The sequence below is a fragment of the Mus caroli genome, unplaced genomic scaffold (assembly GCF_978045245.1).
Source record: "Mus caroli unplaced genomic scaffold, Mus_caroli_1 scaffold_3, whole genome shotgun sequence".
Lineage (NCBI taxonomy): Eukaryota > Metazoa > Chordata > Mammalia > Rodentia > Muridae > Mus > Mus caroli.
Window position 1 is genome coordinate 42,521,369 of NW_028227258.1, and position 15,125 is coordinate 42,536,493.

Consider the following 15,125-nt stretch of genomic DNA (forward strand, 5'->3'; position numbering starts at 1 on the left):
TATGAATTGTCCATGGTGTCATCTTTCTCATGTGTCATAATACTTAGAGGGAAACCTTAGAATCTAAATAACATCCACTCTTTGAGTGAATATGCACACTAGAGGGGCCTGAGCTCAGGGGAATTCTGCAGCATAGCTCTTCATTTATCAAGTTCTCAGGCATGTGTCTGAAAAGTCACTAGGTTTCTGGTTTTAAAGGATCTCCTTAAGGCACTATGATGCTTTCTGGAAGTAGAGGAAGATATAGCAAAGGCCTAGGAAAGAACAGCAGGAGGTTGATGAAATGCCAGAGTAGATAATCTACACCCAGGGAGCTGAATGCGGTGACATCATAATTTGCATCAAAGTTTTGTTTTGTTTTGATTCTTTTAAATGTTAACCAGTTGGCAAGTGAAAGCAGGGAAAGTTTTTGATCCATTCTTCCTCCAGAGTTTCAAGAGGCAGAAAGAGAATTCAAAGAGGCAGAGGTGTTAAGTGATAATTTTAGCCCAAGTCTGTTGCTGTAGTTGGATGATGAAATTTAGCCAAAAGTGCCTGCAAGACTCAACTGTAAACAAACTGTATCCTATCTAGGAGTACACCTGTAACCAAGCAACTGAATCTCAGCCATTCATTGCAGCTCAATCTCTAGCCAATCAGAGGCTGTGAGCAGCCAGACTCCTGCACTGGATCAGGTTGCTTTGGATCTCTTCCTGTTCTCTGACTAAATGCAAATTCAGTCTGAGACAGGGAGTGACATTCTGAACTGATTTTTCTTCCTCTTCTTCTTCTTCTTCTTCTTCTTCTTCTTCTTCTTCTTCTTCTTCTTCTTCTTCTTCTTCTTCTTCTTCTTCTTCTTAGGTTTCCCTTTTTTCCTTTTTTTTTAATTAGGTATTTTCCTCAATTACATTTCCAATGCTATCCCAAAAGTCCCCCATACCCTCCCCCCCCACTCCCCTACCCACCCATTCCCCCTTTTTGGCCCTGGCGTTCCCCTGTATTGAGGCATATAAAGTTTGCAAGTCCAATGAGCCTCTCTTTCCAGTGATGGCCGACTAGGCCATCTTTTGATACATATGCAGCTAGAGTCAAGAGCTCCGGGGTACTGGTTAGTTCATAATGTTGTTCCACCTATAGGGTTGCAGATCCCTTTAGCTCCTTGGGTATTTTCTCTAGCTCCTCCATTGGGGGCCCTGTGATCCATCCAATAGCTTACTGTGAGCATCCATCCATATGTGTTTGCTAGGCCCCAGCGTAGCCTCACTAGAGACAGCTATATCAGGGTCCTATCAGCAAAATCTTGCTAGTGCATGCAATGGTGTCAGCGTTTGGAGGCTGATTATGGGATGGATCCCTGGATATGGCAGTCTCTAGATGGTCCATCCTTTTGTCTCAGCTCCAAACTTTGTCTCTGTAAATCCTTCCATGGGTGTTTTGTTCCCAATTCTAAGAAGGGGCAAAGTGTCCACACTTTGGTCTTTGTTCTTCTTGAGTTTCATGTGTTTTGCAAATTGTAACTTATATCTTGGGTATTCTAAGTTTCTGGGCTAATATCCACTTATCAGTGAGTACATATTATTTGAGTTCTTTTGTGATTGGGTTACCTCACTCAGGATGATGCCCTCCAGGTCCATCCATTTGCCTAGGAATTTCATAAATTCATTCTTTTTAATAGCTGAGTACTACTCCATTGTGTTCTTATTTTAATTAATAAATTACTAATTTTCATATGTGTAGCAAACAAGTATTGAAAGGGTCTGAAGTGATACATTTTACAATCTCTGGCTGTGGGAGCATTTGTGGCACAGATCTCATAGAGCAACAGATTAAATGCATGAGGCACTTGGGTCCTCGAGGATATTTATTTTAATACAATAGAGGTAAAATATCCTGAGAAGTTTTATAATTATACAACCAACTCAGTCTATAAAACTAATTGAGGAGGGACAGGTGAGATTGCTAAGGGTAATGGCTCTCAAACTTCCGAGCTCTACAACTATTCAATAGAGTTCCTCGGGTTGTGAAGACCCCCAAAATAAGAGTATTTTTCCTGATACTTCATAACTGTAATTTGCTACTGTTATGAATCATAATGTAAGTACTTGATGTGCAATGCATATGAAAAGTTTGTTAAACCCCTAAAGGGATAGTGATGAGCGACCCACAGGTTAAGAACCATTGAGTTAGTGGCTAAAAGGTACTTGATCATCAAGTTTAACCTTCAACCTCCACTTTGTGGAATGAGAGAACCCACTCTTACAAGCTGTCTCTTAAACCTGCACATGTATGCCACGGCACATGTGCACTTGTGCATGTATGCACACTCATGTGCATGCACACACACACACACACACACACACACACACACACACACAAATAAATGTAAAAATTAGTTCTTGAGGAGGACTCTACAGCCTTTCCCCATTTTATATAAAAGTGTTTTAAGTGCGGAATTGATTTATTATTCTCCCCCAAACCTGATCTTAAGAATAAATAAGCAAGGAAGAAGAAATGAGTAGTCAGAACCATATATATCATCATGTTACATATCACAGTCATTCATCCTCCCATCTTCTTAGAGGTGGTTTATTAAAAGTTTACTAAAATCAAGCATATTCTTTAAAGTTGAACTTACCAGAAATACTGCTATAGATATTCCGACTAGGAAGCCTGCTATCACATCTGACCAATGATTTCGATATTCTGCTACTCTGTTGAGTCCAGTAAGAAAGGCCAAACACATTAATCCCAAGCACAGGACAGGCTTAGCAAGTCTGGTTCCTTTGGCTTTGATAGTGCTGGTAATGTACATCTGAAACAGCAAGCAGAACAAGACTTTACACAAAAGCATTTTCTTAAGATAAACGTGAAAATCATTATGTATAGATTACAAAAACATATTTATCAATTATGCATGTCTTTATGGCTTTAGTAATCAACTACATTGTATGATTTTTGTAGTTTAAAACAATATTGGTTGTGTGCAATGTCAGCTGTGTAGCCCAGCCTGCCTTCCGACTCCCTACATAGTCAAAGCTGAACTTGAGTGTTGGGATTAAAGGTGTGTCTCACCACACTCGGAACGAATTTTTGATGATGATTTCATAAACGTGGAATTTAAGTGTGCCAATTATTTGATTTTACTTCTCTGGCATGGCCATTTCTTACTGAGGACCATGTGTGCACATACATGCAGATGGTGATCACACGTATCGGATCCCTGGAGCTGAAGCTCTAGGCAGTTGTGAGCCGTGAATGTGGGTGCGGGAATCAAGCAACAGCTGTGTATGTTTTTATCTGCTGAGATATCTCTTCAGCTCTATAACAACCAATTCTTATGCAACAACATCAGACATCTAGGAATGTGAACAGAGTTATCCCAAGCACCCTCCTACCCTCCACCTTTCACACACTTTCCTTGCACTTATTTTTCACCTGAGTTTACATGTTAGGTCACTCTCAACACTATCCTTAGGAGGGGAACATTAATGCTGTACTAGTGTTTCCATCTGCATGCACTGTACCAAAAAGATGTATACTTGATCAAATAAGAATTGTAAAATTAGCTATAAAGAAGTTAAGTGGCAGCCGGGCATGGTGGCGCACGCCTTTAATCCAAGCACTTGGGAGGCAGAGGCAGGCAGATTTCTGAGTTCGAGGCCAGCCTGGTCTACAAAGTGAGTGCCAGGACAACCAAGGCTACGCAGAGAAACCTTGTCTCGAAAACAAACAAACAAACAAACAAAAAGTTAAGTGACAATTTCTATGAAACCGATGTGCCTGTAAAGAAGGTAGTCTAGTCAGAGCAGAGCCAAAGCTGGCTTTGTATGTTGCTGTCTGAAAACATGAGATTAAATGCCAATACAGAGCACACAGTGTCAACTGGTTACACAGAAGAAAATAAATATAAGTTGTGAGCCATCATGCTCAGGAAAAATTCGGTTCTTCTCCCAATCTCACTTATTATATAGCTTCATTGCTCAGAATTGGATCACATATCACTCTATTAGTGAACCTGTTGACTTCAAGTGGATAGTGCCAGTTAGTGTTCAAGTCAGCCATAACAAAATTGTGAAAGAGGTAGGTCTGAAAGTATGACTAGATTGTATGGTGTTGATAACAGGAACATCTGGTACTGATAACGCACTTAGAAAAACACTTATGGATGAATATAATGTATTATATTCTACAATCTTGACTATTTTCTCTAGTCAGATAGCAAATACATTTGCTTATGAGGGTAGATCAAAAGAGTAGTGTCTAAGCTTTTCATTTCATAATGACCATTTTAGAATATTATGAAATCCAATAATTATCTTCTTTGCTTTCCTTTTTCCAGGGTAATATTTGTAGCCTGTTATCATACAGAAGGAGCAGTGTGCATTCATAAGCAGCTCAGATGATCCTAACTCCCCATGGCCAAATTCTAGCCCATTGTCATTTGTATCAGGGCGCAATATTCTGGGTGAATTATAAAAGGAAGGAAGAGGGATTGTGTCAGTTGGCCAATGGCATCTGGTGTATGAGCTGTAGATTTTAAGCCTGTGTTCTGGGTCCTTTATCATGTCAGTTATAGAAACAGTAATACCCAGGGGAAGATGAAAAAGAGCAAAGGATGCTCCTGCCCTTGAGAGACAGTGTTAAAGAAATCTGCCTGCAAGAATAGCAAGAACTTCAAGCTGTGGAGCTTTTGCAGTGATCTTGTTAAGAGGGCAATCCCTCATCTGAAAGGGACATAGAATTTGGATGTCTCATGGGATCTTCTTTAACCAGACAGAAGGTTGGTTGATTTCTTCACATCTACAAAACTCAAAAGATACCCTATCCTTATTAAAATAAATGTGAGTTAACTGAATGAAATGAATCATGCTAATATCTATCTGCCACTTAGTGAGTAGTAGTTTCTGTCCAAGGAAATGTTTTTAAGACTTCATCTCACTAAATATTTAATATAATCCTATAAATTATATATCATTACTACCTTCATTTTATAAATGAAAGAAATGCATCAAGATAAAGCTTATTGTGACCTCACAACTTTATTTTTGAGCTGCCACTATTGGCAAAGAAAAAAAATGAAAAGGGATTATGAACAAAGGACTTAGTCACTTCCTGATCATAAGACTTGTTTCCTGTGTCTTAATTGAATTGCTTTTTTTTTTGGTGGGGGGATAGAGGAGAAAACGGCTAAGAGACTCAAACAGAGCACATGATGATTCAAGAGAGCTGGAACTTGACACACAAAAAAGATGCCAGCATGGCATTCTAAGAGTAACAGGATACCCTGTCCCATCATTAGGGAAAACTATGAAGGACAAAATCCCTAAAGAATCTCTATGGCTTTGGTAAATGCTTGCCGCCTTTTTGTTGGCCCCAAAGGCCAACTCAGATACAACCTAACTCTTTAACTGGTTAACTCCGCTACTCCACACAAGCTGTTGGCTTCTGCTTTAGCTGCTTCCAATTCAAAGATGACTCATTTCCTAAATTACCCTACTGACTCAGGAAGGCTTACAGAGAGGTTCCCAAAAAACCTCACCACTATGGAAACTAATGCAAAAATGCCTTTATTAGAAAGAATTCAAATTTGGCTTTTCTTCTATTAAATTTGAGGCTAATGTCCCAACCCAGAATGGAGTGTGGGAGGTCACAGAATTTCCAGAGCTATAGGAATTACGTAGGTGACAAGAATTTTACACACCATTAGTATAAGATTAAGACTGGTTATAGCAATGCTTTGGAAAATACACATATTGTTGAAGCATAACCACCATTAATATAACCGAAGACAAATTAGAGAAATTTTCATTTGAACTTGGCAACTCTCTAATACTTTATGAAACAAATGCCCTATAAACAGTTTATTTGTATTATCCTTGCAGAAAGTCTATTATTCTAACCTGCAGAAGGAGAAATCATAGCATAATGACCTACCAAGGAAGCTGGTTATAGGACAGAAATTGATTATTTATGCTTTGTTGGTTTCTAATTCACTTATGAAACCATCTAGATTAACCAGATGTGAAAATGGAGCTAAAATGAACACAAACAGAAGGAGAGTGGGATTTGAGCAGGACAGTGTTTCCTCCATCCTCAAGGGTCTATGGACGCTTACAGCCTGTGCATTTAGCTGTATTATCAGTCCTTATTCACCCTCTCCACGCATGCCCAATAGCAAGAAAATGAAGAAAGCCAAAGCTCATCATTTGTTTCCTATTAAAATTCTAGTATATATTTCTTCATATGTATCTTTGCTTATTAAAATTTATACAATGACATATATATATATATATATATATATATATATATATATATATATATGCACACATGGATTTTGCCAACTAGTTTTCTTTTAGTAAAGTATATCAACATATTTAAGAAAATGTACACATACATTGAGCTCCAACTATGTGTCAACGGCTATGTTAAATTTCTCAAAAGAGGAAACATCTAAGGCTTGATCCTGAAGGATGAGCATTGTTGATACAGTCTCAGGGGAAATGAAAATCTTGAGGGGAGCTAACCTAGATATAGGACACAAGCCAGGAAACCCAGTCATGTGCTCTCAAGGAACCTTGCTCATCTTCTCAGAGCTCATGTCACCAGGTCTGGGTGGCATTTGTCTCACTTGTTTCCCTCACCCAAGGAAGACAGAAATAGAGCCCAGTCCTTTACTGTATAAACTCTGTGCTTGGTTCTTGGTCCAACTTCCAGGAGGTCCTCAATAAATCTAGACTTAATAATGAGCAGATTGAGTGGGGGTGCAAATGCTGAGCTAAGAGAGAGAGAGAGAGAGAGAGAGAGAGCAGAATATTTTGTAATAACTGTCTCCCTGTAGAAAAATGCATATAACATTATGTTTCTTTTCATTAAACTACTCCATCAGAATGATCTTTGTCCATTCACTGCTATATCTGAAATGCATATGCTTTTTACACAGTAGACATTCAAAACTTATTGCATGAAGGAAGCATGAAAAGCATAGGCAGGGAAAGGTGAACTCACTCCCTGAAATTACATCTCTTAAATATATATATATATTAGTTTATTAACTTGTTTTCCTCCTTTTGTTGTGTCTGGTATTTCCAGGAGCAATGTCTGCCATGGAATCATCACTTGTGACAAGAAGAATATGAGCCCCCAGTGAAATTTATGAATCTTCAGTTCCTTGCTATTTCTTAAGGGTATGGTACCCATATGAGTCTTTGAAAACAACATCCCCTACTTGTAGCCAGAGATAAAGACTTGGTGAAGCCACAAATGAAAGGAACACAGATATATTCTAATTAAGCTATGAAAGGCAAGGTATTAATTTGACACTAGAATGTCCTCATAGTTGGCCACCAGATAACAAGTTCACTTTAGTCCAAGGAGATCCATATTTGAAACTCTAAGATAATATACTTAATTATTAAAAGTTGCTGTGTTTGTGGTATTTTCCATGGTAAATAAAAAACAACAATACTCGGACAGTACTTGTTTAAGTATGGATTAATTAATACTAGAATTTGTAAAAATGTTTTATGGGGTAAAATAAGTATGCCATAGTGATTAAAACATATATCTTGGAACTAGAAAAAATAGCAGGTGTGTTCCAAATCTAACACTTGCATAAGGCAAATCATGGTGATTTGAATAAGAATGGTTCCCATAGGCTCATATATTTGAATGCTTGGTATCCAATTGGTGGAATTATAGGGGAACCATTAGGAGGCGTGGCCTTGTCAGAGGTCTGTCATGAGTGCAGGCATTGAGGTTTCAAAATCCATGCCATTTCCAGTTAGCTATATCTGCCTCATACTTATATATAAAAATGTAAACCCTTAGCTACTATTCCAGAACCATCCTGCCTGTATGTTGTCATGCTCTTTGACGTGATGGTCTGTGGGGTAATGGGCTATGCACAGACATCCTGGTCTCCAGTTGAGCTTAGGTCTTAGACCCCGGTGGGACCTGGTAGGTGGTAATTTCTACCTAAATGGGATAGAAGGTATTCGATCATGTCTCCTGGACCCCTGGCTCCTGTCGAAGTTACTGCCCCCATAGCCCCGACAGGAGATGCATGTGGCTATCAGTCATATAGACAATGTCCCAAACTTCTGGCATTCTGGCTAGACTCCTCCCCACAGTCACCTAGCAACAGCAAGATAGCCCAGCCCACTCTAAGAGGGGCTGCTTGGCCCCACCTCTCTCTCTCTAAGCTTTTACCTCTCTTACTCTCTAGCCTTCCTTCTCTCTCTCTCTCTCTCTCTCTCTCTCTCTCTCTCTCTCTCTCTCTCTCTCTCTCTCTCTCTCTCTCTTTCTCTCTTCTCCCTTCTCTCCACGTGGCCATGGCTGGCCTCTCCCTCTTTCTACCTTCTCTCTTTCCCCCTGCCTTTCTACAATAAATCTCTAAAACCATAGTCTCTGATCTTGAAGGCCTGCTGTGCTTGAAAAATGGGATAGGCTTTTTCCTAAGGAGCCACATCTAACCTCCTGCCAGAAGGCCTTCCTACACTGCAGCCACAGACTGGACTAAGGACTCTCCCCTGCGTGGGAACCAACAAGCGCCCCCATCTCCTCCTGCCCTCTCCTGCTGTCCTGGGGCCCCTATTCTGTTCTCAGCTCCTCCCCCATATTCAGTGTGGGATGCTATGCCAAGGCTGAGAAACTGGTACCTGGGGCTGCCCCTTGTCTACCACCTGTCATGTGGGGTCAGTGGCCTAACACAGCCAGATGCCCACCTGGGGGCATGTGAAAAGTGTCAGGCAGTCCTCCCTTGTCCACAGGCCCAGAGCACCAGAACTTTGACAGGATGTTGGTTCTCTCCCATTTCTCTTTCCCCTACACCCAAGGCCCCACGATGGTCATGGACTCTAACCATTTCAAATTCTAAGTGACAAACACACTCTTCTATAAGTTGATTGGTCATACTGTCTTGTCACAGCAATAGAAAAATACATAAGACACAAGTGAAAGCATGTCTGTTTACATTACTACTTAAAATTGTCTTAAATATATATTTATTTATTAAATTGTCTTCCTGCTTTTATTAAGTCTTGTATTTTCAGGAGAAACATCTACTATGGAGTAGTCACTTCTGACAAGAAGACTATGAGCCCATTATGCTAAAATAAACTTGTCATCTGGTCAACCCTGAGGACATTCTAGTGGCAAATTAATCCCTCACTTTTACTAGATTTATCACAGTATATCTGTGTTCCTTCCACCATGGCTTCACCAAGTATTTGTCTCTAGCTACAACCAAGAGGCATTGTTTTCAAAGACTCATGTGATTAGGTAACATAGAACAAGAAATAGCAAGGAACTGAAGATTTATAGATTTGTAGTAGATTACAAACACAAAGGAAAAGTAAGATATTATCCCACAGTGTGTTAAGAATTAATACACTAGCATAGTTAAAGTGCTTAGCATGGTACTTCTGCAGTGAAGCCTAAATACTTGCAGTTGTTAAGCTGAAGCAGGAATGGGAAATATCATACTATTAGGATAAAGATCCTGAAGTAATGCCTGATGGATGGTGCTCATTAGATTGAAGATAGCATTATGGCCAGGTACTTGGAGGATTCCTTCTCCAGTCTGCATGATTTTCATCATGCTGTTTCATCATTTCCTCCCTTCTATTTAAACTCTGAAGGGTCATTCCACTTGTTTACTTATAAATTATGGTCATGTATTCATTCCCTTTGATTTACTCTTTGCAATTTACTGAAGAGCTCAACATTCTTTCCTAAGGCTAAAATAACTCAGTGAGCAAACTCCTGAGAAACCTGGAATGCCAATGAATATGTAACTATGGACTAGCAGCCTCATGCAGAGTAGACAATGTAAAGAGATTCTCCTGTATCCCTCTTTTTGGCTATCAAAATACTGAAAGACTAGATTCCAAAGAATTCTTAAACATCATTGGAAATTTCATACTACACAAAACAAAAAGCTTGAGGCACAGTTCTAGCCAGAGGAGGAACTTGCCTCTCAGAAAGAGATTTTGCAAAATTCTGTGTTTGCTTTTGTCAAATTATCTTATGAGTGCTACTTTCCTACTGCTGTAAGAAAACACAATGACCAAGGAACTTTATAGATGGACTGGTTTATTTGGCTTATAGTTTAGCACAAATATGAGTTTGTCATGGTAGGGAAGCATGGCAACCATGAAGTCAGGAACTGGATGACAACAGCTCACAAAGAGAGAACACACTAGAAAGGACAAGAGTCTTCTCAAAGCCTTCCTCCAGGGACACATTCTACAACATGGCTATGCCTCCCAGACATCCCAAACAGGACCGTCAGCTGGAAAGCAGGTGTTCAAATTCCTAAGACTATGGAGAACATCTTACCATTTCAAGCATCATACCGTACGAATGTTTGTTTGCTTTTCTTTCCTCCTTCTTGATAAAGTTATACACAGAAAAAGAGAGAAATAAGAAAACTTTTCCGACACTGAAACTTATAGAGGAGAAAGTATGGAAAAGCCTCGAAGATATGGGTACAGGAGGAAAATTCCTGAATAGAACAGCAATGGCTTGTGCTGTAAGATCGAGAATCGATAAATGGGACCTCATAAAATTGCAAAGCTTCTGCAAGGCAAAAGACACCATCAATAAGACAAAAAAACCACCAACAGATTGGGAAAGGATCTTTACATATCCCAAATAGGATAGGGGACTAATATCCAATATATATAAAGAACTCAAGAAGGTGGACTCCAGAAAATCAAATAACCCCATTAAAAAATGGGGCTCAGAACTGAACAAAGAATTCTCACCTGAGGAATACCAAATGGCTGAGAAGCACCTGAAAAAATGTTCAACATCCTTAATCATCAGGGAAATGCAAATCAAAACAACCCTGAGATTTCACCTCACACCAGTCAGAATGGCTAAAATAAAAAATTCAGGTGACAGCAGATGCTGGTGAGGATGTGGAGAAAGAGGAACACTCCTCCATTGTTGTTGGGATTGCAAGCTTGTACAACCACTTGGAAATCAGTCTGGCAGTTCCTCAGAAAATTGGACATAGTACTACTGGAGGATCCAGCAATACCTCTCCTGGGCATATATCCAGAAGATGTCCCAACCAGTAAGAAGGACACATGCTCCACTATGTTCATAGCAGCCTTATTTGTAATAGCCAGAATCTGGAAAGAACCCAGATGCCCCTCAACAGAGGAATGGATACAGAAAATGTACTACATTTACACAATGGAGTACTACTCAGCTATTTAAAAGAATGAATTTATGAAATTCCTAGCCAAATGGATGGACCTGGAGGGCATCATCCTGAGTGAGGTAACCCAATCACAAAGGAACTCACACAATATGTACTCACTGATAAGTGGATATTAGCCCAGAAACTTAGAATACCCAAGATATAAGATACAATTTGCTAAACGCATGAAACTCAAGAAGAACGAAGACCAAAGTGTGGACACTTAGCCCCTTCTTAGAAATGGGAACAAAACACCCATGGAAGGAGTTACAGAGACAAAATTTGGAGCTGTGACGAAAGGATGGACCATCTAGTGATTGCCATATCCAGGGATCCATCCCATAATCAGCTTCCAAATGCTGACACCATTACATACAGTAGCAAGATTTTGCTGAAAGGACCCAGATATAGATGTCTCTTATGAGACTATGCCGGGGCCTAGCAAACACAGAAGTGGATGCTCACAGTCAGCTATTGGGTGGATCACAGGGCCCTCGATGGAGGAGCTAGAGAAAGTACCCAAGGAGCTAAAGTGAACTGCAACCCTATAGGTTGAACAACAATATGAACTAACCAATACCCCGGAGCTCGTGTCTCGAGCTGCATATGTATCAAAAGATGGCCTAATCGGCCATCACTGGAAAGAGAGGCCCATTGGACTTGAAAACTTTATATGCCCCAGTACAGTGGAACGCCAGGACCAAAAAGGGGGAGTGGGTGGGCAGGGGAGTGGGTGTGTGGGTATGGGGGACTTTTGGGATAGCATTGGAAATGTAAACAAGGAAAATATCTAATAAAAAATTAAAAAAAAAAAGAAAACTTTTCCTTCTTGGGTTAGACAAACTCAAAAAATTTTTTATTTTACAATGTCTAGTTCTTATTCTTTTAAGATACAGAAAAATCTATGCAGCAAGTTTAAAAATGTAAGTGCTCTGTTAATGTACCTCCACACATTAGCCAACCTGAAGCCCAGTGTGGCTCTTCTAGATGGCAAACTACCAACCCAACATATTGGTCTGTATTTGGTAATTAATGTGGGACTGTAGTGACCAAGGGTTACCAAGAAACGGTTGAGGGAGCTTCAACTACAAATACCTCAAACATGAGGGTTACAGGAGTTGGCTAGCACCTCATTCCCAACCTAGCTCCATAAAGCTTGCTCCTCCACTATTAACTCTAGTGAGAATTTATTTCTCTGAGAGTTCTCAGGTTTTACTCTTTGTTTGACCTTATAAAGTCCTCCCTTCCACACTTTATAGCCCCTGAGCAGGCAGACAAAGCATGTTATACCACCTCTGCCCTGGCCAATGGTGCAGGGCCATACAAACCTGGTCCCAGAGACCCTGGACCCCTCCCTGGGGGCATAAAGGCCCCCTTTCCTCCAATAAATTTAAAGATTTCTCCCAAGTTGTTCTGAAGTGTGCTCATAAGCCAGCTAATCTTCCCAACCTCTAGTCCAGTTTGTTGTACAATAGGCCTCTTCCGTGGTAAGCAGAAACAGGATAGCAATCAGGTCAAGGTTGGAATATCTTTAAATGTCTTAGGTTTTTGACAACATTGATTAATACAGTCTAATAAAATATGGGGATTTATTTCATATTTACATAACATTGTTGATCATATTATTCTGTCTGTGACCGATTGTGTCTTCCGTAACTTCTTAATGGAGATTGAAGCCTGTTCAAGTGTTCTTTTTTTTTTATAAATTTAGAATTTTTCAAAGTAGCACCCAACCATGTCAAAATCACCTTAAACTTTTATCCGCGCACTTACCATACTAGCTCTTCCCTAGTTTCTTTTCTTTTTGTTCTTCCCTAGTTTCTAGTTAGTTAAAGGGAGTCTGTTGTTGGGAGCCATTTTTGCCTGCTTCTGTGAAAGCCTGCTTGTCAGGCAGTGTCAAGGCAGGTCAGAATCTTCTGGCAGATTTCCTGGCCTACTGACACATGGAACAAGAAGAGGAGATACACTTGGAGCTCAAGGCTGAACATTCTATTAATCTTGGTGGGAGACAGTAAGCCTCTGGATGGAAATAGATTTTCTATGTACATTAGCCAATTTCTGCTAGCTTGTGACTTTGTTTCCCATGACACTGTAAACTATAAAAAGCCTATGGAATTAAACTTGGAGCTGCCTCAGTATTCCATGGTGTTTAGAAGGGACTAGATGTATCTGAGCATCTAAAGTTCAAGGCAGGTGAACAGGTATGTATGTAGATAAGAATAATGACAAGGACACACTTTTCTAGATGGGAGATAGTAGCACCCAGCAATTGTGCCAAAAGAAAAGTTAAAATTGAACAACTATGTTTGTCTGTGTCTTTTATCCATGGATTCAAGGGAAGTTGTGGGGGCAGTTGGTAGAGCAGCCAACTCCCTGAGTTTAGGTGAGGTAGCAAAGCTATAGGCACCCAGCAATTTTAATGCAAATAAGCCCAAAGTGTTCATTTAAGCTCATGTTTGAGAACTGGAAGCCTTATTGTTATAATTTTACTTTATATTATTATCTGTATTTATAAATTTACCCAAAGAGTAATGTAAAGGCATCTAAGAATATGTGCAGAATGACTATAATGGGAATATTGCAAATGGGGGAAAACCAAGAGTTTTATAAGACAGATTTGTATTCCAGTAACCCAGCCCCTAAGGACTGTAATGAGCCTGGGGTGGGGTGAAATACAAGAAACAGTGATATGCTGAAGTGACTGAACTCAGAAGATGATTCCCAAGTGTCTTGGTTAGTTTTTAATGTTGTAAGGAGGAACCATGACTGTGGCAACATTTATAAAGGAAAACATCGGGGTTATCTATGGTTCAGAAGTTTAATCCATTATTGTCCTGGTGGGAAGTGTGATGGCACACAGGCAGACATGGTACTGAAGAAGGAGCTGAGAGGTCTACTTCTGGATCCACAGGCAGCAGGAAGAAACAGTGAGACACTGGGTCTGGCTGGAGAATATGAGACCTCAAAGCCCAACCCTAGTTACACACTTCAACAAGGCCACGCCTACTCCAACAAGGCCACACCTAATAGTACCTATGAGCTTATGGAGGCCATATTCTATCAAACTGTCATACCAAGTCAGACATTTTTGGCATATTGGTTGAAAGTAAAGCTATTAGAAGGCCTCAGAAACAAAGTCCCTTTTCATTCAGCCCTCCTGAGCTTTTCATCCCCTTTTTTCAAACTCAAAGGAAATCACAGACACCAGAATTCCTATTTCCCAAGCTGGAACACAGAACTAGAAAACAGAGTCATATCCCATGCACTGAGATTCACTTGGTCCATCTAAACTCACAAACAAGGAACATCTTTCCATCCTCAGTATGTCTTCTTCTGGTCCCAGCTTCCTAATCTTAATAAACTATAGTTTATTGCTATGCTATTTCTGGTAAACATGTTACCTACTCACACAAATCCTTGTACATAAACTATGTTCTCTGACGGTGGACGGAGAGAAAGACTCTGTGAAGCCATAACCTTGTCTCTGAATGGGAGAAGGAATATATACAACCCAAACCATGCTGGTAAAAGTAAGTAATATCCCTCATCACCCATCTATAGCTGTGCTCCCACAGGCTCCCACGAAAGCTCTTCTATCTGCTGCCCACCTACCTGTATCTGGGACATTCTAAGATAGGTGTTCCCTCAGTTCAATCCAAAAATGAAGTACAAGACCCTATATATTATCTTATCCAAGGATTACTCTCTTCTGAGATAGGGTCTAATTTAAAGTTACTCACATACATAGCCAAATGCACAACACAGTCCTTTGGTCCTTCTTCCTACTCTGCTCCTCCAGCACCCCCCAACTTACCCTAAATGGGTAGAACTATCTCTTCCATGTATCAATTCTGTTCTGCATTTGCTCTATTATTGCCTTAAGTAAAATTCTTAGCTCTTCCAGTTTTGTTTCAGATATGCCTAAATTAGATTTGAG

General features: G+C 40.0%; 1 protein-coding gene across 2 annotated transcripts in view; it reads right to left on the bottom strand.

Annotated features, from left to right (window-relative positions):
- Plppr5 (phospholipid phosphatase related 5) overlaps nt 1–15,125 on the bottom strand; it is a 111,176-nt gene that overhangs the window by 24,466 nt on the left and 71,585 nt on the right. For both annotated transcript variants that reach the window (XM_021158396.3, XM_021158395.3), the window contains exon 4: nt 2,615–2,791. In XM_021158396.3, coding sequence (XP_021014055.1) covers nt 2,615–2,791 — 177 coding nt within the window. The remainder of the gene's footprint in view (nt 1–2,614; nt 2,792–15,125) is intronic.